Source organism: Cervus elaphus, chromosome 26, assembly GCF_910594005.1.
Source record: "Cervus elaphus chromosome 26, mCerEla1.1, whole genome shotgun sequence".
Classification (NCBI taxonomy): Eukaryota; Metazoa; Chordata; class Mammalia; order Artiodactyla; family Cervidae; genus Cervus; species Cervus elaphus.
Genome location: NC_057840.1, coordinates 21471500 through 21496918, shown reverse-complemented (window position 1 = coordinate 21496918; position 25419 = coordinate 21471500). Strand labels below are relative to the sequence as shown.

General features: G+C 43.6%; 1 protein-coding gene across 1 annotated transcript in view; it reads left to right on the top strand.

The window, feature by feature from the left end:
- Positions 1–5781: 5781 nt before the first annotated feature.
- Positions 5782–25419, top strand: part of MAP7 (microtubule associated protein 7) — a 171532-nt gene continuing 151894 nt past the window's right edge. The window contains exon 1 of the mRNA XM_043888117.1: positions 5782–5944. Coding sequence (XP_043744052.1) covers positions 5878–5944 — 67 coding nt within the window. The 5' untranslated portion in view covers positions 5782–5877. The remainder of the gene's footprint in view (positions 5945–25419) is intronic.

Here is a 25419-nt window from a genome sequence, read left to right as displayed (position 1 = left end):
CTCAAAGAACTGATGTCCAAGTCATTCCTTGGAGATACTGAGTGGGAAGAGAGGAAGGACATGGAAAACAGAATAAAAGAAACTCAGTGTATTTTTCTCAAGACCCCAAGTTACCTTGGATGACTACTGTGTATCTCAACGGGTCTGCAAAGAGCACCCCACTGGGGAACACTGCATTTTCTGTCTCCTTAATTTTAGTTCTCATATTTGAGGTAAATATTTTTATATTAAGCTGGATATGTATTATATTTTATAAGACTGCCCATATGAATAGGATAAAATCTGAAGCTCCTAGATGGATGAATGACATAAACAAATGTCTTAAATACAGAGGAACTTGTTTATTATGCAATATAGAAATAACAGAGCTGATCTTGTATCATGACTTGATCCATACAGAACAGTCTTTAATAAAACAGGAGTCATCTTTATTTCTATGTGAAAATCAACATACAATATACCTTTTACATATTGCATTAGAGTGTGCAAAAAGTTCTCACCAGTATGTTCCTCTTTGATACCTGCAACAGCCCAGCTGCATTTTTTTCTTCCATCCCAATCCTGAGAGCACTGCTGTGTCCTGCAGCGAAATCTCGAAGGAGGTGAGGTGTAAATGAAATCATAAATCATCTCACTCACACTTAAAGACAGGATAACTTGTTTATCAAGCCACAGTTCATATCCCCACCTGTAATGGTTAGGTGCTTCTTTTAAAACCATATATGTATATACACATCAAGCTACCTATCTTGAGTCAACTCTTTAATGATGTAATCTCCTCTTGGGATCTCCCTCCTACCCTATGTAGTAGTAGTACTCAGTAGCTCAGCCATGTCCAACTCTTCTGTGACCCCATAAACCGCAGGCCACACGCTCTTCTGTCCATGGGATTATCCCAGCAAGAATAGAATACTGGAGTGGGTTGGCATTTCCTCCTCCTCCTCCTCCCCTGTATCTATGGGCAAATGTTTCTCTATCCCTACATGGTTCATAATATACTCCCAGACTAGCATCCTTGGGGTTTTTTCAGAATTCTGGGCCTTAGTCACAAAAGAAGGCAATTGCATTATAGCTCAATTTCCATGAAAGTTTTGCACTGAAAGGCCTTTGGCATCCATCAAGGCCCGTGATTCTCAACCCAGCTTCATGTTAACATGATCTGGACACTTAAAAAAATATATTGATACCACCACCTCAGAGAAACTGTTGTTACTGGTTTGGGGTAGGGCCCAGAGATCTTTTTACAAAGCTCTACAGATAATTTAAGGCTTCCCAGGTGGCTCAGTGGTAAAGAATCTGCCTTCAGTGCAGGAGATGCAAGTTCAATTCCTGGGAGGGGAAGATCCCCTGGAGAAGGAAATGGCAATCTGCTCCAGTATTCTTGCCTGGTAAATCCCATGGACAGAGGAGCCTGGCAGGCTACAGTCATGGGGTTGCAAAAGAATCAGATATGACTTAGCAACTAAACAACAACAGATAATATAACACTGTCAGGTCCCACCTCCTAATGCCAGGTGACACCTGGAGAGATACACGGACAGCCCTTTCCATTAACGTGGCAGTAAGATGGTTACTATTCACTGTTCATTTAGTGCAGAAAGAGCCCAGGCACAGAGGCCTGGAGCAAAACTACCACCTCCCTAGTGACCTTGGGCAAGCTAATTCACCTCTCCCACTCTCAGTTTCCTCATTTGAAACGGGGGAAAGTACATGGGGTTGTTGTAAGATTTAAGTAATTGTTTTAAACCTATAGGTGTGGATCTGCTTAGTACAATACTTAGCAGATGGATAGCACTGCCATGCTGCCTGCTATTATGATCATTCATTCCAAAGTACTTCTTAAATATGTACTGAGTACTGGATCCTGTGCATGAAGAAGACACAGTTCTTTTTCCTGAAGCTCACTTTCAGAGGTGGAATCAAGACAATAGAAACAACAGTACATGCAGTAAGCGCTATAGTTGCATCGAACTGCCAGAGAGGGTCAACAGAGGCTTTACAGCAAAGTGAAGGTCCAGAGCTGAGCCTAGAAAGATTTTTGTAACAAAATAGATTCACATGGGTGCCAGGGGCAGACTCAGAAATAGATCCAATGTTTCTTTCAAACCACAGTTTGACCTCTTTTTCCTAGTTCTGTTATTGCATACTGTGTTTCTTTCATTCCCAAGCTATCACATGACACAGTTTGGCAAAGAGGAATTAACTGCGAACCCACTGGAAGGCCTACTGTGTGTGAGGTGCTGTAGCAGCAGGAGAGATAGACGCGCAGCCCATCAGGTTCAGAATGCAGGCACGTGGGTCACTGAGGACATCTGCAGCCTGTCAACAAATCAAATAATTGATGGCTCCAGACATTATGGACACCTACAGAGAAAGATAAGACGAAGCCCCTGCTACCAAGTCATTCATATCAGATTGAAGAGGCAGATGTGCAGTAACAAACCACATCTGGTCTGTGTTAAAGACGGCACAGGTTACAAGTACAGAAGACCATGGAGATGTTCAGAGGACCAGCTTGCCAAGAGACCCAGGGGAGGTGGAATAAATCTCACTGAGTTGGTGGACCTCAACCTGGGCCTTGGAAGAAAGGAAGTATTAAATTATTTAGGACTGGAGAAGTCACTTTGGCAAACAGCTCCAAGAACAAAGGCAGAAAGAGATTTTCAAGGTGTTCTAGAGAAAGTGAACAACTTTCATATTGCACTAAAGTATACACAAATCTTAACTCATTTTAACTATTGAAGAAGTGAAGTCGTTCGCTCAGTCATGTCCGACTCTTTGCGACCCCATGGACTGTAGCCTACCAGGCTCCTCCCTCCATGGGATTCTCCAGGCCAGAATACTGGAGTGGGTTGCCACTTCTTACTTGGCTGGAAATATGAATTATAGAGATGAAAAGTGGAAATGGGATAGGAGAGCTCAGGATGTAATTGGGGGATGGTCAAGGAGGGAAGTGGAGTTAGTATTTAATTATGTAGAAATGGGGAATCTAAATTTTCTGAGCAAGGTGTGTGTGTGTTAGAAGATTAACTTGGTAACGTTGTGTTGGGTAAATTAGAAGGAATGGAAATTGGACAGAGCAGTTGAGAAACTGTTTAAGATGTGAATGAGGGTCTAGTGGAAGCTACAGAGCGATATGATGTGAGAGGGTAGAATTAAGACAATGAATTGACAAAATTTTGGAAACCTGGTTTGGGCAGTGATGAAGATTTTGAACTTAGATAAGAGAATTCAAAAATAGGCATGTTGTGGGGGGGGGGGCGGGTGGTGCTGGTGTGGGGACCTGTTGAATTAATGTCAGGGCATCCTGCTAGAATGTGCATGAATGAGAACATGCTAGAATGTCCAGAGACCCTTGAGGATGTATTGGTGGAAGTCAGGACTGAAGTCAGGATATAGAGTCTCGATTTAGGAGTCACTTGGATGGAGATAACAGTAGATGAGGGCTGTCAGAAATAGAATAGAGATAGAAAGGTTATGGCCTAAGATTTGGGGAGGAGGCAGGTTTGGGGACAAGCTGAGAAGGAGGAAGAATTTAAGTCCACAAAACAGACAAAAGAACTGACCACAGAGGAGTGAGAAACATCAGGCCAGTGGGGTAAGCCAAGAGGAAAACAGTCAGGCTCTAGTGCTGCAGAAAGTCTAAGGGAACACAAGTCAAAAATTAATAATGGAATTTGATTTTGTGAGCGGGAAAGCTTTTACAGACAGGTAAGAAAGACCACAGCCGGTTAAACAAAGATGATACACTGATGGCGGCATAAGGTCCACAAATTCATTCCCTTTGGTGAACAAAATAGATCATGAGATTTGGCAGGGTAGGGAGTCAAAGGATAAACTTTTCAGAATCAGAGAGTCCTGAATGTATTTGTTGGGGCAGAGCCCCTTGAATGGAGGCGTTTAGGGAGTAGGGATAAGGGAGAGATGAGGTTTCAGAGGAGGCAGGAGGGGGAGTGGGTGGCCTGAGGACATCCAGCTCCTCCCCTGGAAAAGGGAGTATGATGATTCGGCAAGGTTTTTGAGTTGGATGTGGGCACTCAGGACAGATGGCTTCCGCGTTCTCAGTAAAGTGCAACATGAAATACAGCGTGGTGCTGCGACATTTAACAGATGTCACCCATCCCCGCAGTCACCCAACCGTCCACTCTGTTCAGACACTGCATGGGGTCTGGAATACAGTCTGTACAGGGTCTAAGGGCAGAATTTTGGTGTGTTTCTTGTTGCATTAATTTTTTTGTAACTTGTGACAAACTGAAATGTAAGTTATCGAAAGAAGGGGAGACGGGGTGAGCACAGACAGACAAAAACCAAACACACATACAAACAGACACACCAGTAAGCCTTCACTTTTGGGAGGGAACGAAGTCAAAGGAAGAACTCATTGGTTCACTTAAGTAAATAGTATAGCAGAAGATTGAAAACAAGTGGCCTCCTTTTCCTAAGGAGCATTCTTGATTCTTTTTCTTTCAGAGAATTCAGAGTCTTTCTGATGTTCAAAGGAAAGTGTCTTAAACCCTGGTGACTTAATGTATTAAAAAATACCTTTGGTTGGACCCAAGCTGAGGTCTGAAACTACCTCCATCCACCTGATGCTTTATTTTTATTGATTAGAAAGGTTATAAGAGTGATCTGAATGTGATTTAGGAAGGTCACATTGCCAGATGATCAGTTTGCCTAGTCTACTATAGAAATAGCACCGAGGGAAAATCCATAACAACACATCGCAGCATGTGTCCCTTAATGAAAACCTCTATCTAATCAGCCAATGACCCAGTAAACCAAATAAAACCAGTCCATTCCTGGGCTCAGAGTGGCAGGATGTTCATGCATGGATGGTGAGAGTTGTCACCCTACCAAGAAATCCAACACTGTTCTCAGACACGCTTGGGCTCCCCTAGATTCTGCTGAAGTCCTTGAGAGGATTTTAAACTGTTGGGAGCTTGTGACTTGTGTTCAGCCAACCAAGGCTGTGGGACTCCATCTCTGTGTAACGAGGCAGAACTGATCTCTGCTCCATTTCTTTCCTTTATGTTTCCATTTATACAGGCTACTTGTTTTTTTCGTCTCAGCATTTGTTGCTTAACGTTTATTTGCTTGTTAGCGCAGAAATTGATGTCTCTGCAGCTAATAATCTGTTTCTTTAAAAAGAAAGAAAGAAATTGTTGCCTACTGCTTTTTCCCCTGGTCTTCCGGAGCCAGCCACGAGTCACAACCTAAGCTGCTAATCAGAAGTCAAGAATAAGAAAAGTTACATCATCGGGCACAAAGTTGTGTGCCCTGGGGAACATCAGATACAGAAGCCTGGTGAAAAGACAGGTCGTCGGCAACCATGTGCTAAAACGCATGTGAAGACTGGACCGCTGAGTCGAATCCAGCCCGTGTAGTTCGGCTTTCCACGTGGCATCAGTCTCCGGCGGCTGTCACCAGGAACCCCAGCCCTGGCGAGTCTAACATTGATCAGACTGCCTCGGAGCTCAGAGGGGAATAGAGCTTTCCGGATGCTCTCGCCTCACTTCCACGGATCCTCACAGCGTCCCAGTTCCTAGCGCCACCAAGCGTCCCCGAACCCCCTGCAGACCTCGAGGAGCCGGGCAGCCGGGACCAGAAGCTCGCGGCCCAGGTTGCCAGACTCCGCCCGCTGCTCTGGTTGCGGAAACACAGCCGCGTCAGCCGGAGCGGCTGCCACGCCGTACCTGCCCACGAGGGGGCGCGCCGGGCGCAGGCCGCCGCGGGCTCGCGAGCGCTCGCTCCCTCCTTCCTCCGCCCTCCCCAGTCCGCGCTCACCTGTCTGGGCCGCGGGCCGGGAGGCGGGGGGCCGGCGGGAGCCAAGCCGAGGAAGAGGGCGGAGCGGCTCTCCGGGCGCGTCATCGGAGCACCATGGCGGACCTGGGAGCGGGCGGCGACAGCCACACGGGCGGCGATGGCGTGGCGCAGAGCGAAACAGGTGACTGAGCTGCGGGGCCAGGTGGGGGTCGGCGGGCGCGGGCGGGACGGCTGCCAGCGGGGCTGCGGGGCTCGCGTGGGGCCGGCGCTCCCCTCCCCCGCCCGGCCGCGGCCCGGAACGGCCGGCTCGGAGCGCGCTGGCCCTCCGCCCTCCTCCGCCGCCGCGCGTAGCTCGCGCGGCCCCGGCGCCCAAGTTCGCTGGCGCCCGGCCGCAGCCAGGGCCGCCCCTCTCGCGCTCCAGCTCGACTCCCCCCAACAGGTGGAAGCGCGCCAGGGAGCGCGGGCGGGAGGAGGAAATGGGGAGACGCCGGTCCTCCTCTCCCACCTGCCAGGCTGGGTCTAATTCGGTTGAATGGGGAAATCGTATTCCCCCAACCAAGCCACCAGCCGGAAAATCCTTGTCCAGGTGCGGCTCGCAGGATTATCCTTTTCTGCGCAAACCTTCTCGCCTTAACTGGCGCACTGGATGCCGGGGTCGCTCGACGCGGTGGACGCAGCCCGGCGCTCCGGAGCGATTGTCCTGGGGTCCGCAGTTACGACGTTGGTCGCGAGAAGAGCGAGATCGGGGCGGTCGGGAAGCAGGGGCTGTTTTCGGGATGGTGGGGGCCTGCGGGTGCTGGTGGGGGTCTCAGAGAGTCGTTGACTTGAAAGGATCCTCAAGAGTTCATGTTTTCAGTCCGTGCACCAGCCATAGGTGGGAACGTCGTCCCGGCCCCTCCGAACGCTGTACTGAGGACCCCCCCCCCCCCCCTCCACTTCCAAGCCGCGGTCGAGGGCAGGAGCTCACATCCCTGAGAGCATTGTCTCCCTTCCTCCACTCGATCCACCCCCCCACACTCGATTCCCCCCCCCCCCCCCCGCGATCACTTTTTCTTGCAGATCCACCTCTCTTTTCTAGTCCCCTCTTCTATTCTTGGCCAGTAAACTGTTTCTGGTACCTTCCTACACTTGGGGGCGGTGAGGCAGTTTCTTATTTTAAAAAGCAGTGCCAACTGCAGGCTCCCCAATTAAGTTGCGTTTTCTGCTTACACATAATCGCAAAAACAATTGTTACCTAAAAGTGAGACTCCCTCCACCCTCAAAAGAGAGGTGTTGACTTAGAAGGTATGCTTCTATTAATGCGAAAGATCTATTAATGCGAAAGGATCTGTTCAGCTAGGTAGAGCTGGGGCACCTAAAGTCTGGAGACTTAATCCCTCCAGCCAAAGTACCTGAGATTAAGACAAGGCATCTTGAACTTGTTTACTTTGAAGTCACGCTACTTCCTGAAGGGTGGTTTATTTTGTCTTAATGTGTTTGAAAGATTGGCAGGGCATTATTTTGGTTTGGGGTGGGGAAGGAGTGGTTAAGAGGACGTGCCTTTGTAAATGCTTTAGAGAACTTGATAAACTGGGTTCTGAGGGTTAGTGCAGCAGGAGGGCAGTGTCCTCATTAAGAATAGAAACGGTTTGGTGCCTAAGCCGCGCAAAGGAAAAAACGGCAACAGCAACAAAAAAACTGCTTCTGAAGCAAAATTGTTCCAGTGAGTTAATACGCACGTTTTATGCTAAAAATAATAAATAAGCATTTCCTAGAATTTGCACGTGAACAAGATTTTCAGATGTTCGTGAATTACAAACTAGTTTATTCAGTGCTCAGGCATGTTTGCTAAGGAACTGGTCATGCTTCTAACAATTAACATACAAATCAACCATGTGGCTGTCAGTGAAATATTTTCTTTATGATAAAGGCAATTTAACTGGCTACCATCTCCTTCATAGAAAACAATTCTTCCACATCTCTGCCTGGAAACTTCAGTTTCCAAAGGACAAGTTTTATATATAGTCTTTTGAATAAGTGTAGTTTAGTTGATAAAGAATCTGCCTGCAGTGCAGGAGACCAGGGTTTGATCCCTCGGCTGGGAAGATCCCTCAGAGAAGGAAATGGCAACCCACTCCAGTATTCTTGCTTGGAGAATCCCATGGACAGAGGAGCCTGGCGGGCTATGGTTCATGGGATCGCAAGAGTTGGACACGACTTAGTGACTAAACCGCCATAGTTTAACTAAAGCTTATTTCTGGCTCATATCTTTTTCCTATTTTTCTAGCCCTGGATTTCTGTTATGGCTTTTCATGGTCAGAAGACCTGTGTGATTAGGTGCCAAAGAAAGAAGGAAGGTGAAGGTATATATATATATATATTTAAATCTGGGTAGCAATTGTTTGAGGATTGTAACAACTTAGGAAGTTTTTCATGTATTTAAAATATGTGACCTATATCTGAATATCAGACTTCAGTGTAGTACTTTTCTTCTTATGGAGGTATTTAATATTAACATACAAATGCTGCAAGTTATTTTTTTTATAATTACAGGATTATATTGAAGTGAGTTTTGGGGGATGGGGTGGCGATTTCTGTCTTTTATTACCATCAAGAGAAGAACATTGCCACCTTAAATGGCAACATTTGTTGAAGGATTCATTGAATTCCCTTTTAGATCAGGTTATTAGGTTATTGGGCTTCCCCAGTGGCTCTGATGGTGAAGAATCCGCCTGCAATGCAGGAGACCTGGGTTTGATCCCTGAATTAGGAAGATCCTCTGGAGGAGGGCATGGCAACCTACTCCAGAATTCTTGCCTGAAGGATTCCATGGACAGAGCAGCCTGGCAGGGGGGTGGCAAAGATTCGGACATGACTGAGTGACTAAGCCCAGCACAGCACATTAGGTTATTTGGAGGTAGAGCCCATTCTTAAATGTCTTAGTTTTTCTGTCCTTGAAAAGACAGTGGTCTAACTTTAGGGCAATTTAGATTAGAATCTCAGTTGATTATAAAAGTAACACCTGTAATGTGTTCATTATTATATACATATGTATGTGTGTGTATCAAAGATGGGTTGAAACTGGCAGTATACCACCCATAAAATGAGACATTTTTTAAGAATATTGAAAGGTAGGTTATAAAAATCATATTTCTTTCAGCATTCAGAACTGTATTTCTGTCAGCATATGTTTATTTTCTACTCAGAAGTAGTCAAGTCACATTCCTTATGAAGAGTTTTTAATTTTTTCTTTAAAGTGAACCATTTTTTCCACTTAAAGGTAGGCAAGAACTGAGCAAAATAATTGACTTGGAAACAAGTTTTTGGTTTCACCACTAGAGGATGTCAAGTCTATTCAGGTTGTTATTTTGTGTAGCAGACTGAAATTCACAAAATTGCCTCTGCCCAGGCTTTGTGTATTTAATTTTATACTAGTGCTCAAGAACTGTGAAAGTGAGTGTGCAGAGCTAATTTGTCAATTTAATAACTTCCTTTAAAAAAGTCTATTGAATTAAAACCAAATCTAGAGCTGCTCTTGACTAATCCGTGAGAGCACACTTTCACAGACTGAAGATAAGTTCATACTGATAACCTATGAAATCTGTTGACACTCCTTTGGGGGAAATGACTTAGAACCTGGAATATGGGCTTTTTCTCTCTTTAGCCGGAGAAGGCAATGGCACCCCACTCCAGTACTCTTGCCTGGAAAATCCTATGGATGGAGGAGCCTGGTGGGCTGCCGTCTATGGGGTCGCACAGAGTCGGACGCGACTGAAGCGACTTAGCAGCAGCAGCAGCAGCTCTCTTTAGCAGGAAGAGCATTGACCTTTAGTGTGATCTGGTTCATGACTCTTCACTGCGTTTTTTCCAAATTATAAAGTGGTATTTAAGATCTTAGATTTCAGGGTCTGCAAATAAAAATTGTTAGGTGGGGTTCAGATGGCATTAAATTCATCCATTTTGAAATTCACATCCTAGAGCTAGTAATGCCTCATTCAGGTGAATAGATAACTTTTTCCCTGTTATATTTTAGCTCATTCTTACCTTTACATCTTGCTAAGTAGAAGGGAAGTATTATTAGACTAGGCCTGTGGGCTCAGGAGCCTGCATTTAATTGATACATTAGTTAGGCATGTGTGTGAATCACTAATTTACATTGGCATGTTCTGTAAAAAAGAATTCTAACATCTTCATTTCCTGGGGCATGAAAAATAATCATTTGAAAGGGTTTTTTTTTTTTTTTTTTTTGGCTGTATTGAGTCGTCTTTGTTGCATGTAGGCCAGTCTCTGGTTGTGGTGCTATAGGCTCCTCACTGAGGGTGGCTTCTCTTGTTGCAGAGCACAGGCTCTCGGCTGCGTGGGCTTCAGTAGTTGTGACTCCGTAGTTGTGGGCCCTAGAGCATGCAGGCTTCAGTAGCTGTGGCACACAGGTTTTGTTGCTCCGTGGCATGTGGGATCTTCCCGGACCAGGGATCGAACTCATGTCCCCTGCATTGGCAGATGGATTCTCATCCACTGTGCTACCAGGGAAGTCCCTGGGGCTATTTTTGTTTTTTCTTTTAAACTCAAGTCTATTAATATGAGTTGAAAATATTAAGGTTTAGAATAATTTAACCAAGAAATATGTACCTTCTCGAAAACATAATGGTGACTGAAAGGTTGATAAAGACATGATCCTTAGATTTCAAAAGAAAAACAAAACCCACAAGCAAATAATTACAGGGTTATAAGGAGTTCAGTGAAGATAGAGTTACTTCTAAGCTGTGGCCTTTCATCAGGGAGGATGTACTGGGTGTAGGAATTAATTTAAACTTTTAAAATAGGTAAGTGACATATAAAGTTGAATGGGGGCAGGAGAAAAAAATACAGGTGCAGATGTGGAAAAGAGCAAAATTTGGGTCCTAGTGAGTCGTGTGAAGCTTAGCGTGAAAGAATCTAGAAGACGGATTAGGAATGAAGGCAATTGAGGTCGTGTTGTTGAGTGATCCAGCTCAGAGGTTAGTCCATGATTCTGCAGGCAGTGAGAAACTGTTGATGACTCCTAAGGATAACATATCTTGATAAAGTGCGATAAATTAGGTAATTCTCTACCTGTGGATCTTGAAAGCTTGATTAGCAAGGTCTGGCACAAGTGCTCAGCTGTGCATTTTAGAAGTGCACGGTCCCTTCATCAAGGAAAGCCAGTCCCTTGATTAATTCCCTTGATTAATTGCTGCTTTGGGAAGGGTCTCGGGGGCAAGGGGAGGAGGGAGTTTATGAGGAACATACATGTAGTCAGGTAGATCAGCCAAATCTCTGGCGATGAGGAGGGGAATTGGTGTTCTACCCACGTGATCCTCATTTTGAAGTAGTGTTGTAAACTAGGGGAGGGACTTAAGAAGGACGCATGCGGTGACATACAGACCAGCTTTGAAGTTCCTGAAGGAACCTCCTGGGCAGGCGTTGGGCTGGCACTATGGCATGGCAGTGAATGTGGGAAGAGAATGATTTAATTCAAGATTCTCTAGAGGCATGTGTCCAAGGATGCAGGTAAAACATTGACATTTAAGTTTATACTCCAGGTTTGAGTTCAGTTCATTTGTTTAAGGGTGGCATGAATATAGTCATGAGGAGGACCTGGTTTTGGTGGGAGAACCAGACAAATCTCTGCTTTAAACACAGAGATTTGAACTGCAAGGGAGAGATGCAAGAAAATATTTAATGGACACCTGGAAGGGTGGGAATAAGGAGAAAATGAAGGTTGGCACTCTGAGAAGATTCATTCCATAAGGGGAATGTAATGGAGGCCTTGAAAATGAGGAGGGTTCTGAAAGGAAAATTGAAAGAGGGGTGAGAACACTTCAAGGGTACGAGGTGGAAAGCCAGAAGGTTAGGAGAAGCATAATTGAGCAGTGCTGTACCAGCCAAGGGAGAGGGATGAGCCGGTCAAGGATTCAGAGGCTGAAAAGAAAGCCCTGGGCGCTGTTACTGGGTAGTCACTGACCACCCCCAGAGCTGGGGCATTTCAGAGTGGGGGATGTAGCAGATTATGGGATTAATAGACTAGCAGTTGGGAAGTAAAGATAGCCAATTTAAAAGACTCTCCATAAAATACACTGGTGAAAAGAAAAAGTGTAAAATGCTTGAAATGTTTCTTATTAAAACTTTTGAATTTGCACACAGCTTACTGTTCTGGGGGGGTATGTGATTCATTGAGTTTTGTCGAATGTATAGTCATGTAACTACCTCTATGGTAATGATCCAGAAGAGTTCTCACTCCAGAAAATTCCCTTGTGCGGCTCCTCCGTGATCCAGCTCTCCTGCCCTTAACGCCTGGCGACCACTGATCTGCTCACCACCCTAGTTTTGCCTCTTCCAGATTGTCATAAAAGTGGCATCCTACACGTAGACTTCTGAGTCTGAGTTTTTTTCGCTTAACATAATGCATTTGAGATTCGAATGTGTTGGGGACATCAGTGTTTGTTGCTGGTTTGCCATTGTAAGGAAGTCCCACAGATTAATCCATCTACCCATTGAGAAACATTGGCTATTTCCAGGCTTTGGTGATATAAATATTACTGCAAACACTTAGGTACAAGGTTTCCTTATTTATCTAAGGGAAATACCTGGGAGTGGAATTGCTGACTCGTAGGTAACTACCTGTTTGTAAGAAACCAATGAACTGTTCTCCGTAGTGGCTGTGCAGTCTTGCATTCCTCCAAGCAGTGTATATGAGTCTTACTTGCTCTGCATCCTGGTCAATACTTGTTGTTACGTTTAGGTTTGGTTTTTAGACATTGCGCTCAGTTCTTTGAGTAAAGCATTGTAGTCACCTTAAAGTAAATTGGTGCCCTTCGGGATACTACTTGATGCTCACTTGAACCAGGAAAACCTGTGGAGGTGCTCCCAGAGCCCAGGGTATAATGAGGATTTGTTTGGCTCAAATGTCATCAGCTTCTTTTTTTCCGTAGTATTTATTTCTTGGGGAGTCTGCATTCTGAAGTCGATGATGAACAGGAGTGTCGTCATACAGCACATTCCATGCTAGTCCGAATTCTCTTCTCACTGCTTCCTGTCTGTCCTCCAACCCCTGGAAATAAGGCTTTCCAGAATTTGGATTTTTTTTTTTTTTTTTTTTTTTTCAGTAAGAAAGTTGGAAGTATTACAGTAACTTGTTTTCTTTGTTGGCAGACTTTATATTGTCCAGCTCAGTGTCAGTTCTCAGTTACTGAAGTGTACTTATAGAGCTTTGTAAAAAGTCTTGATAATGTGTTTGGACTCAGCATGGGCTAAGGTTCTATAAGCGAAATGTGTACGGTGTTCAGGCTTTTCTAGAAAAACCAGTTTTTTAAGATTTTTAATGAGGTATAGTTGATTTACAGTGTTCTTATTTCTACTGTGCAGCAAAGTGACTCAGTCATAACACACATATACATTGTATTTTATACTTCCCATTATGGTTTATCCCAGAATATTGAATGTAGTTCCTGTGCCATATAGTAGGACCTCCTTGTCTATCCATTCCATTCTATATGTAATAGTTTGCATCTACTGACCCCAAACTCCCAGTCCATCCTTCCCACCCCCCACCCCTTGGCAGCCACAAGTCTGTACTGTCTATGAGTCTATTTCTATTTTGTAGATAGGTTCATTTGTGGCATATTGTAGATTCCACATACGATGTTATTTGTCTCTTTTTGACTTACCTCACTTAGTATGATCATCACTAGTTGCGTCCATGTTGCTGCAGATGAATGTAGAAATGCAAAATGAAGCAGAAAGGAAGCTGAGTGAAATGCATTTGGTATCTATGAACTGGGCTTTGCAAGCATATTTAGTAAAACTGTGATATTTCAGTTTAGAGTATTGAGATTTGGGATGGCTTAATTTCTTCTGTGACTTTTTTAATGCTCTAAAAGTCTGCTTTTTAGAACTGGCTTTGTGGTACACAGAAATATCTTTTACTGTGGCTTAACTTTCCACGTATACAACCTGTATCCCTGACACCGTTGTTATAGTCTAGGAAAAGTTGAAATTCCAAGGTGCAATTCTAGAAGGGACCCCCCCTTCTTCTAGTGTTCCCACAACCCACCACAAGGCCTGTTTGGGTGGACAGTAATGTGCATAATAATTGGCTGTAATGAAAACACCTGACTGCCCTTCAAGGTTTTAATCCAGGCAGGCCTCTGTTTCCCAGAAGCTCTTGACGTCTTTAGTGTGGCAGACATACCAAACAGGGCCCGGTTGCCTGCTTCCATCGTTCCTGCTGGGTCGGTTTATTTTCAGATAGATGCTCTAAGGTAGTATACCCCACAGCCCTGCTGGGTTTATCTAAATATAGCTCAGTCCTTGCCACAAGGTCATGTTGTTGAACCAATTATTGAGGTCATGTGCTGGAACATCATTGGTTCAGATCATTGGTTCTCACTCGCCTTGGGTAGTCTCAGTTGGCTATCACCTGGGGACCTTGTAAATACTCGATACCCTTGCTGCACCCTAGGCAATTACCTGAGAATCTCTAGGGGTGGGAGCCAGGTGGCAGTATTTTTTAAAAATTCCCCAGGTGGTTCCAGTGTGCGATCAAGATTGAGAACTACTTTAGATCCATTTCTACTTAATGCTCTTCCAGTTTTCTTAGGTTTAATTTGGAGGTGTTGAGTGTATCTTATGAAAACCACCTAGAAAATTGTAACATCTACTGCCCTCAAACTATCGAGCTTACTCTTTTATTTTAGCCCAGTCATTTTCTTTTTAAGGAAAGAGAAGTAAATATGGGTATGAGTCCACTTGAATAGCCAAGTGTATGTACACACATATTCTGGGACATATTTATGCACTTTATTGTCTGAATATGCTCATGTAGACACAAGGTTAGGTAATTAGCTTTCTTTTTGTCTACTTGGCTCAGTTGCTGCACTGCCTTCCTCTTCCTCCTCCTCAAAGTTCAGTTTCGGGTGGATAATTAAGGGTTCTGTTTGTAGAAAATTGCATACTTTTCTCAGAGATCTTCATGGTGACCCATGAACCCTAATCACCAGGTGCCTGGCTGGAGACCAGCCCTTGCTTCTTCCGTCTGTAAATACGTGGCACCAGGATGACCTTAGCCTTGATGCTGTCCCCTCCCATCTCATACCTGACCTGACGCCAGTGCCCTCTGGGCTGATCTTTCCTTCACCTCTTCTTTTCCTCATTCGTGGTATTTGACCGAAGGCTTGGTCTGGTAAGCTCTGCTCTTTTCATTTGGCAATTTTTCTCAACAGTACTATTCACATCTGTGGCTTTGAACCTCACCTCACATGACCATCTCTGACTTTGTTGTGTCAGAACCTCTAGAGACACTTCTGAGTTGCAGTTGTGTGTGCTTGCAAGGCCTTGTGGTGCCATCCATTGTGGTTGGAAGCCCTTTCCGAGAGGGCTTACCTTTGGCAGAACTGGTCTCCTCTTTTCTGCTCCTTGTAGCTGGTGTCTGCTTAACTGTAAAATCCAGGGCCAAAACAGAAAGGACAGTAGGGGAGATACAATGGCATGATCCCCGGAGAAGCGTATCTTTTTTGTTGTTGTTGTTTTTCTTCAACATTATACTGAAACTGAGCACGTGGGAAGACATATAGTCTTACTCTCAGCATTGACTGCCCAATTATTTAGGGATAATGCTAAACTATTTGTGCTGGGGCTTCCCAGGCAGCTCAGTGGTACAGAATCTGCCTGCCAATATATGAGAGACAGGTTCGGTCCCTGGGTTGAGAAGATCCCCTGGAGAAGGAAATGACTACCCACTCCAGTATTCTTGCCTGGAGAATCTCATGGAGGAAGGAGCCTGGTGGTCTGTAGTCCATGGGGTCGCAAAAGAATTGGACACGACTTAGTGACTGAACAACAACAGATTATTTTATGCCAGGACTCTGGGCTCTGGCTGCCTGGGTTGCAAGCTCAGCTCTACTCCCCACCCCTACAAGCTGAGGGAAATTGGGTAAGTTATTTGACCATTCCTCAGTTTCTTCCTTTTTAAAACAGAGATATTGGTACCAGCTTCATGGAGTGAGGATTGAATGAGTTAGTGCACGTCGAACATGTAGATCAGTGTCTGACACAGCATAGGCATGAAGTGTTATAATTAATGCGGTCATGACTATTAAGGATTAGTGCTGCATCACTGTGACACTGTGGACCCTGGCATGCTAAATCTCTCCCTTAAGCAAATTTTCTAATTGTGAAGCCTCCGTAATAAGAGATTCGAATATAGTGCTGATTCAGACTTGACAGCTGCTGTGATCACAGGGCCGTTGGCTTGTCCCAGGCATGGGAAGCATCATCAAAGCACCTGGGTGCCCTTCACCTGCCACAGTGTTGGACGCGGACGCAACCTCCCAGGAGAAGATGGTGACACCCTGGCCTGTGAGCTTCATGGACTGTGTTGTAATTGAGTCGGACAGCCACGCTGTCCCATCTTGACTTATTTTTGTTTTGTTTTTATGGTATTCAAATGTGTTTTTATTAACATACTATAGTTCTAAATGTTCTTAAAGTGTGATTGCTGTAGGATTATTGCACTTTACATGAAAGGTGGACTTCCATTCTTTTCAAACCACAAAGATGGACTTGCCAGGTTTGTTATACCCTTAAGAAGTCACCGTCACTTCATTTAATGTTTAGCTCAGCTGGTAAAGAATCCACCCGCAATGCAGCAGACCCCAGTTGGATTCCTGGGTTGGGAAGATCCCGTGGAGAAGGGATAGCCTTACCCACTCCAGTATTCTTGGGCTTCCTTGGTGGCTCAAGTGGTAAAGAATCCGCCTGCAATGTGGGAGACCTGGATTCAATCCCTGGGTTGGGAAGATCTCCTAGAGAAGGGAACAACTGCTTACTCCAGTATTCTGGCCTGGTGAATTCCATGGACTGTATAGTCCATGGGTTGCAGAGTCAGACACGGCTAAGCGACTTTCACTACGAGGAAAATAGAGGAAGCTTATACAGCTTGCCTTCTGCAAACTTCCATAAGAAAGTTTGGGTTTCTTCAAAGTACAGACATGAAAGAGAAAAATCAGTAAGCTGTCTTATTTGTCAGTTTCCTATTGAATTTTATGAGACTTTCTTAAATTGCAGAGGCTCCATTTACAAGGCCAGTTCTGGTTGTGTGATATGAGTATGTGTGTTTGAGAGAGTGAGACATGCACATGTGCAGAGACATTTTTCCTAAGAGAACACTATCTCCTTCACCTTGTAATTTAGATTTTTATATCTTGAAAATAACTTAGTAAATCTTAAAATGTCACTTCCTCCAGGGGATCCTGGGTGTTTAGATGCCTTCAGATTGTCTTTATGTATACAGTAGATGCTGTGGTAATTGAACAAATATGCTTTTTGCCATCTTCTATTAAAATTTGTATCATTCTTCAGAGAAAAAAATTGTAAATGGCATTATTGTATAATTTGCTTAACACTGGAACAAACCCATTAATTTATCTTGCACCAGTGGCTTCCTACCATCTACCATCTCTGTGAAGATGCTCTTGTTGGTATATAGCAAGATACATCCACATGCTTTGTCCCAAGACTTTGTGTTAAGTCCCAGGCTGAGAATCAGAAGGTAAAATACAAGTTGAAGAAATAGCTGTACAGTAGAAAGAAAGCATGAAAATAGAGAAAAGGGAGATGGAGCTATTTTAGTTCAGGAGACCTATGAGAGGACAAATGCCATAGTCTTATAATCCAATGAAGCCTCATGGGAAAGAACACTAGTTTGGTGTTTTTAATTGAATTTCTTGGTAGTCCAGCTGTATCCGAAGTAGTCAGCTTTGAGAATGTCATCTTGTTTATTTACATTTGCCTGCTACTCTGAGCATGGAGGGGAAAAAAAAAGTCCCCATCATCCACCAATTTGTACAACACAAGTCTAAACCATACACATGATTAGAACCTCATGTCATTGTGAAGGCGATTAAGGAGTCATTCAAGAAGGTTTTGGAAGAGGAGGAGCATAGAATGTCAGGAGGAAAGGGAAAAGGGCTGTTCTAAATCTGGCTGCTGGTTCAGAAATAGGACTCGGCGTATGGCTCTTGGACATCCGTGAAGTAGAGTTCACACTGCTCTGAAGTGTATGATGACTTTTTCCTCTACAGAGCACGTGGTTTTCTATTACTGAGGTACCTACCTGAAAACACTTCATGGAACAATTTTCAGTATTGCGGTTATTTTTAAAGCAAACAGCTTTGGTTATGTAAACCGCCCTCTTTTGGTTTGTAAACAGAAAGCAAGGACAAAGTCTTTTTATACTGAACTGGATGCACCCTGGCTTTGTGCTTTAGGGAGACATGGGTGCCTCTTGTTTGAGGGGTTCAGGGTGAGTCTCTTCCTCTGTGCCTATGGAGCCCAGGTAATACTATCTCCAGCAAGAAAAAAATTTGAGAGGGGGAACAGATTTTTATTATGAGGTTGATTCCTTTCTACACTATTGCATGTATCTGGAACAGCCCTTTTTTTTTTAAATACATCCAAAATTTTAGTACCTTTAACAATGAAAATGTAGCTATTTTGCCTTATGATAAAAAGGCAGAATGGTGTGTTGGTGATATTTTAGGAAATTTGCCAAGTCTCATTTGGCATTGTAATCCTTCCTCAGTAGCCTGTCTGAAGTGTACATGAGTTTTAAAATGAGGGCTTAGAACATGGATGTGTAAGGTAAAAGGTTTTAGAGATGAGGTTCCGGGGTGCTTTGAGTGTCCTTATCAATTCATCCATCCTTCTGAGATGTTATTTATTTCTATATAAGAGCCCCCTGAAATCTTAATAGCCCTAGGTTAGGCAAGACAAAAAGAAACTGTATTTATCAAAAAACAAATTGGATTGCTAGTAATATCTACATTGAAGTACTTCATGTCTTTTTTTTTTTTTAAGTGATTATTGATGTATTGGGCTTCTTCCCTGGTGGCTCAGATGGTAAAGAATCCGCCTGTGATACAGGAGACCCGGTTTCTATCCCTGGATCAGGAAGATCCCCTGGAGAAGGAAATGGCAACCCACTCCAGTATTCTTGCTTAGAGAATCCCATGGACAGAGGAATTCTTGGCAGGCTTCAGTCCATGAGGTCACAAAGACTTGGACACAAGTCAGAGACTAACACACACTTTGATGCATTAGGAACATTTTTTATTTAGCACTTGCAAATTTTGAAAGCTTCTGGGCTTGCTATTTAACCCAAATATAGTTCTCTCTTACCTGTATAATTTATTTACTTTTAAAGATTTAGACCATTTTTAAAGGCTTTATTGAGTTTATTACAATATTGCTGCTTTTTTTTTTCTTAATGTCTTGGGTTTTTTGGCCCTGAGGCATGTGGAATCTTTGCTCCCCGACCAGAGATCCAACCCGTACCTCCTGCATTGGAAGGTGAAGTCTTAACCACTAGATCACCAGGGAGGTCTGTACCTGTATAATTTAGGTTTAGGCTTCTGGTTGGTTGCACACAGTTACAATGGATGTGCTAATCCTTTTCACTGAGAGCCTTTAACTGAACAAAAATGACCAAACCTTAAACTTGCCCACCAGCATTTTATACTTCAGCATTTGTTTGTTACTTCCTTCCACTAGGTTGATTTCAGAACTGTGCCAGAGAATTGTATAATTCATCTTTGGTCAGAGTTGGGTCTAGTTAACAAATAAATCAATAACTATGTAAAATTTAGTACCTTAAACCTTTGTGCACACTTTATCTTCCTATGAAAAATGTCTTTTTTCACAATCTCTCCTTCCAAATTTATCTACATACCGTAGTTTCCTCTAATTGAAACAGTAGGAAGGATTTCTTTAAGTTTCATATCTGTACTTTCTAGACCATTTACTTTTGAGACAACCAGGCTGTTTAGTTCTTATAATGATAAAAAAGGGTTTATTTGATGCTTTGAAGTCAACCTGTATTGGATTCTCAGTGAAAAATCATCAGTGAAAATACAGGGAGATTTAATCTATTCTGAGGTATCCAGTTTATGAATACTATTTTCATAGAGCATTGCAATATTGGAAATGATTTGAGTAGATAGTATTCCAGTCTATTCAATGAAGGTTATGATCATTGACAGGTAGTCCTCTGACATGCTTTATTTCAGTGTGGGATTAGGGTCTTCATCTCGGGGTCACTGACTGAGATGGTTAAATTTATGTGTCAACCTGACCAGGCTACAGGGCCCAGTTTGGTCAAACATTGGAGTAGGTATTGCTGTGAAGGTATTTTGTAAATGTTAATCATATCTGCAGTCAGTTGACTTTAAATATATCTCCTCCTTTATCAAGAAACTTACTCCCGATAATCTAGAAGGTCTGATCCTATCATTGAAGGCTATCAGTGAAAACTGAGGTTTTCCAGAGAAGGAAGAATTTTGCCTCAAGGCTGTAACATACAAGTCATGCTTGAGTTTCAGCCTGCTGGCCTTCCCTACAGTTTTGGACTTGCCAGCCTCCACAACTGCAGCAGCTATTTTTCCTTAAAATAAATCTCTTTATATATATTTTGGAGAAGGAAATGGCAACACACTCCAGTATTCTTGCTTGGGAAATCCCATGGACAGAAGGAACCTGGTGGGCTACAGTCTGTAGGGTCGCAAAGAGTCGGACATGACTGAAGTGACTTAGCATATATATTTTACATATTATATTTTTTTCCAAAGACACGGAACCGAACCCTGACTGATATGTCGACCCACAGGAAGAAAACCAAGGGTTTACCTCTAGAATTATGCAAAACACTTAAATTATTTTTTGAGAGAAAATTTAAGTCTTAAGGTTAAAAGAGGATATTAAACCTTCCTAAATTGGAGGAAAAAATCCCAGTTGATATCAGTTTTTGTTTTAGGAGAATTGGGAAGAGCAACAGAAGGTAAGGATTGCGGGGGTGCAGGGGGGCTAGGTTTCAGAGTCTGAAACACATTGCTGTTGTGTTCTTCACTGACCTAAAGACTTAGGACTATCTTTCGCCTTAAAATGTCCATAAAGTAATAAACTGAATTGGCTTATATTTGTTGCTTTTTCACTCACAAACCTTTAGATCTCATCTCTGAAGTCACACAGCCACAGTGAGCCATCCGAAATAAATTGTGTCATGAAAGGAAAACGTGTATGTCTTATTCACCTTTACGCCCCCTTCCCCAGAGTTTTTCACCCAGTAGCTTTCAGTAAGTTGTGGGTGGGTGGGAGAAGAGGGAGGTCTGCAAGCTGCAGGTGCAGAAATCATGGTGTGGGCCTCTGCTGTCCGAACACCCACTGAGGGAGGCTTCCATTGTTTTCATTATTTAGCTTTAGGTCTGAAACCTCTGGGGGGCATCAGTTGAATGAGTAAAGCAATAGGGCTGCAGAACTGCCTACAGAGTGAAGCCCTGTGAAGTTTAGGTGTGGAGAGTCAGCGACAGCAAGGAAGAGGGTAATTTGAACCTCTCTCGGGCTTTTTCTCTCGGTCCGACTGTTTTCCCTGAGGATATAGCTTGAGTTTCCATTTTCGTCAGGTCACGGAATGTCAGGATCAGAAGGGACTCTAGAGTCTGAAACTCAAACCTGTGTACCATGCATAAGCCCAACATATCACCCCGGATCGGTGCTTGTGCATGACTGTCCTCGGTGCTGTTACCTTTGGTAACTTCCAATCACCCAACCTCAGCCTGTGTGCTTAAACTACACTAAAAGTTCGCCTTTAAATCCGTCCTTTTTATTCCTCCAGAGTCCTATTTTCTCCAGAGAAAATGTACTTTTTCCCCAATGATCCTCCTATGTTACAGGCTCGAGTCTTTGTAAGTCTTAGCTGCTTTTCTGAATAGGTTCTCATTTGTCATCCCATTTGAACTGTCGAGCTCAGACCGTGGGATCTGAGGGCCAGGAAATGCAGAAGGCTTGCTCCTCTGACCCAGCACGCCGGCTGTGCGCTGCTGTCCCCCGTGAGGATGTCAGGATGGGCCCTGCCTTGTCACACTGAGATGTGGGAAGCTTCCTGTCCGAGGGCCCTCCTTCCTCGTGTCTGCTGAAGCTGGGGTGGGTCTTCATTTTGTACCTGTGCAGTTGTTCCTTTTTAGTACAAGAAGAGGTGTTCATATGTATCACAACTAAAGCCATCTCTTTAGCTACAGTCCATTATTTCAAATCGCTGATCATTTTGGTCCTGATTCGAACCATCGCTCAGCTGTGTTTTTTTCTGCAGATGTAAAACCCTCATTCTCATCTGCATCTTTCGTAAAAATGTTACCCTCCTTTTCTTCCCACTGCCTACATCTCAGCTTTTATTTGTACTATTGGTATACCCATGCTCACTCCCCTGCGTGAGTCTTCCACATGCCGGGGGATGCCTGTATAAAAAAAGTGAATGAGTGGTTCTTGTATTTCTGTCTTCTGCTTTCTGTCCTCCCAGCCACCGCTTGAGATCCCTTTTCTCCACGTGAACAAAGTTATTATGTGACAAGGTTTTCTTAAGTCCCACTCCTTGTTCCTTCCTGCCCATCCAACCACAGCTGCCAGACGGGCCCATCTGGATGACACATTACCGCTCCTCAGTGACGCCCCTGTCCTTGTTTGGGAGAACAATTATGTGACTTGGCACCTGCCTGCCCTCCGGTGTCATCTGCCAGAGCACCTCATTTTGTGTCTTTGATGTTTTACCAAAACTCCTAAAAATGAGGAACCTGGTTCTTAGTTTTCTTATCTTTCTAATTGTATGGTTCAAAAATTAAACATGTAACTTGCTCATAGACCAGTGATGGATTGGGTAATTTTTAGAAACACTGCTCTGGGCATCTGTCTCATTCTTCTATTGAATCCAATGATTGATTTCTTTGCCTCATTTTGAATCTCTAAAATTGGTATCTAAGCTCATAAGGCTGTCCCTATTAAAGGAAAGGACCTTTCATGAGCATTTTAACTTCTGTCAAGGAATTCAGAAGCCCATGTGGTGTATATTAATAAAGTATTACCACTGAGAATAATGAACAGGAAAGCCTAAAGGCTCTCTAGCATATGGTACTGGGTTAAAGTTTAATGTGGCATTTTATAACATTTGCAACTTAGCTAGTGATACCTAATGTTTAGGAGAGGGTTTTAAAGAAAACTTAGTATCTGTACCTTACAATCAGATAAATGATCCCTCCGGGTTTCACATTTATGACAGAGCAGACAAGGGAAAGTGGACTTTGCTATCACCATGAAGTGTTCATGCAGCAAAGATTAATAGAAATGTTACAAAAGGCATGGCGGGAACCTGGTACTCCTTGGTTGATGGCACCTAACTACTAGAGTACTATTTACTGTTTTTCTTATAAGTGAAAGTCGCTCAGTCACGTTCCACTCTTTGCAACCCCATGGACTACATAGTCCGTGAAATTCTCTAGGCCGGAATACTGGAGTGAGTAGCCTTTCCCTTCTCCAGGGGATCTTCCCAACCCAGGGATCAAACCCAGGTCTCCCACATTCTTTACCAGCTGAGCCACAACGGAAACCCAAGAATGCTGGAGTGGGTAGCCTATCCCTTCTCCAGGGGATCTTCCCAACCCAGGAATTGAACCGGGGTCTCCTGCATTGCAGGTGGATTCTTTACCGACTGAGCTATCAGGGAAGTCCTTTTTCTTGTAAACCTGTTAACAAAAGGTGGTACAGAAGATCAAAGCAAACCTGCTTTATTTTCCTTTCATAGCATCAGTCTGCCTTTGTGTAGTATTTCTTTGTCCAGCTCTCCCTAATGCTGCAAGATGGCAGAATGTTGTGCCTTTATGGCCACAGATGCCATCAGGAAGTGGCATCATTCTAGGAAACTGTAAGGGAGCCATTTAACTTCAAGGAAGGGGATGGCAGAGAACCAGCTGGGACTTTTTGTTCCCTAGGAGTTGTTTTGATTTCACATCCACCTATGCTGGCTTTGTTGTTTTCAAACAAGGTAAGGTTTTTTTTTTTTAATTACATTAAAATATGGATTTCTAAAGCTCCTGCTTGCAGTAAATTGCTGCTTACTTTGGGGAGATGCATAAAGTATTTAAAAGATTACTGAAATCTAGTAGTTTTGAAGAATTAATAGTCTCCACAAATATAGAAATGTGGGAAAGCATTTTGGTACTTCTGGGCCCCACTGGAAAGTAACTTATATGGATATAGAACTGTAATTTACCAGTGACTGGCCATGTGATCCAGCAGTAGTGATTTTTGTTTTCAACTACAGTCCTTGATTAGTGCAAATCAGCCCCTTTACCATTTCTGTAATGTTTTTGTAAAGCTCACTAGGCTTTCAGAAAGGAAAATCTAAGTATGCTTTCTCACTGATTAAGCAGATTTCTCTTGGCAAGAGGAAATTCTTAGATGCACTCAGGAGCTGTGCGGTCTTCCAGTTTTGTGGTCACAAAAGCTTGGGTAGCATAAATACGAACAGCAGCCTGAAGGGTATGTGTGGATGCGTGTGCCTACATGTGTTTAGTCTCTTATATAACATCACGACAACGAGGCCCAAGTCATGAGCTGACTCTCCTACAGATCAGCAGGTTTAACTGTTTCATGCTCACGGTTTGGTGCCAGCCAGGGTAGAAAGACAGACATAAATTCATTGTGTACTGTGGGAGTAGGGTGGGAACAGCAGTTGCTCAAGGTCCTATTGGCCTGTTTGGTTCATAGCAATGATGAGTGGTACCATTTCCACCTATGATTTTTCAGTACATTTTGTGATTTTTTTCTGCTAATATTTTTTTCTCTGTACAAAGCCAGGCTAGTTGTAAAATCTACCCTTTTGCACCAGTTAGTCTCATTTGTACGGCGTCTCTGTTACTACATCACTTACTATTTTAACAGTTTAAACAAAGCATTTGTAAAACCTGATTGATTCTTGGACGTCTACATGCCTGCATTCCCATGGGAACTGAATGAAGCTCCTGTATCTGTAGGTGACAGGCAAGGACAGTCGTGACATGTTGAATTGAAAATGCCTATTAGTGCTGAGAACAGTAAAGAAGTTCAGAGTAGTAATCCTTTTAATTCTGGGAATATTAATTTAAGGTCCCACTCTCCCCCTTTTCACATTTGCTTTTATTTTGGGTCAGAGTGTAAAAAGGAAAAGATTATAGCCTCAGGCTCTGCCCCTTCAGGGATCAAGCCGGGGCAGTCCCGCAATAGCGTAACTTAAACCTCTGTATCTGTAAAAAGCTGGGTTTGAGCATTTAGGAAACTAATCTCAAATGTATTCCTGTGTCTTAAATGGGGTAACAAATGTGTACTTCATGGGTAGGAAAAAATACTTTATTATAATTATTTGATCTTGAGCTGTTTGCTTTCCTGTGACTGGTCACAGCTGTGACGGTGACGTCGTGGGTTTTGGAGTCAGGATCCACAGGGCAGCAGGATGAAAGCATCTTGGCTTTAGAGCCGATGGGCCTGAGTTTAATTCTGACTCGGTGCTTTGACCAGCTGTGTCACTTGAACCTCTCTGAGCCTCCGTCTCCTGATCTGTCAAGTCACAGCTCCTCTCTCTCGGGGCGGCTGTAACTAACCAAGGTAGCACGGGCTTTCTTGGTGGCTCAGATGGTAAAGAATCCACCTGCAATACAGAGGACCCAGGCTCGATCCCGGGCTCAGGACGATCCTCTGGAGGAGGGAATGACAACCCACTCCAGTATTCTTGCCTGAGCAATCCCATTGTCAGAGCAGCCTGGCGACTTTCACTTTGTGGACTTCCTGGTGGTCCAGTGGTTAAGA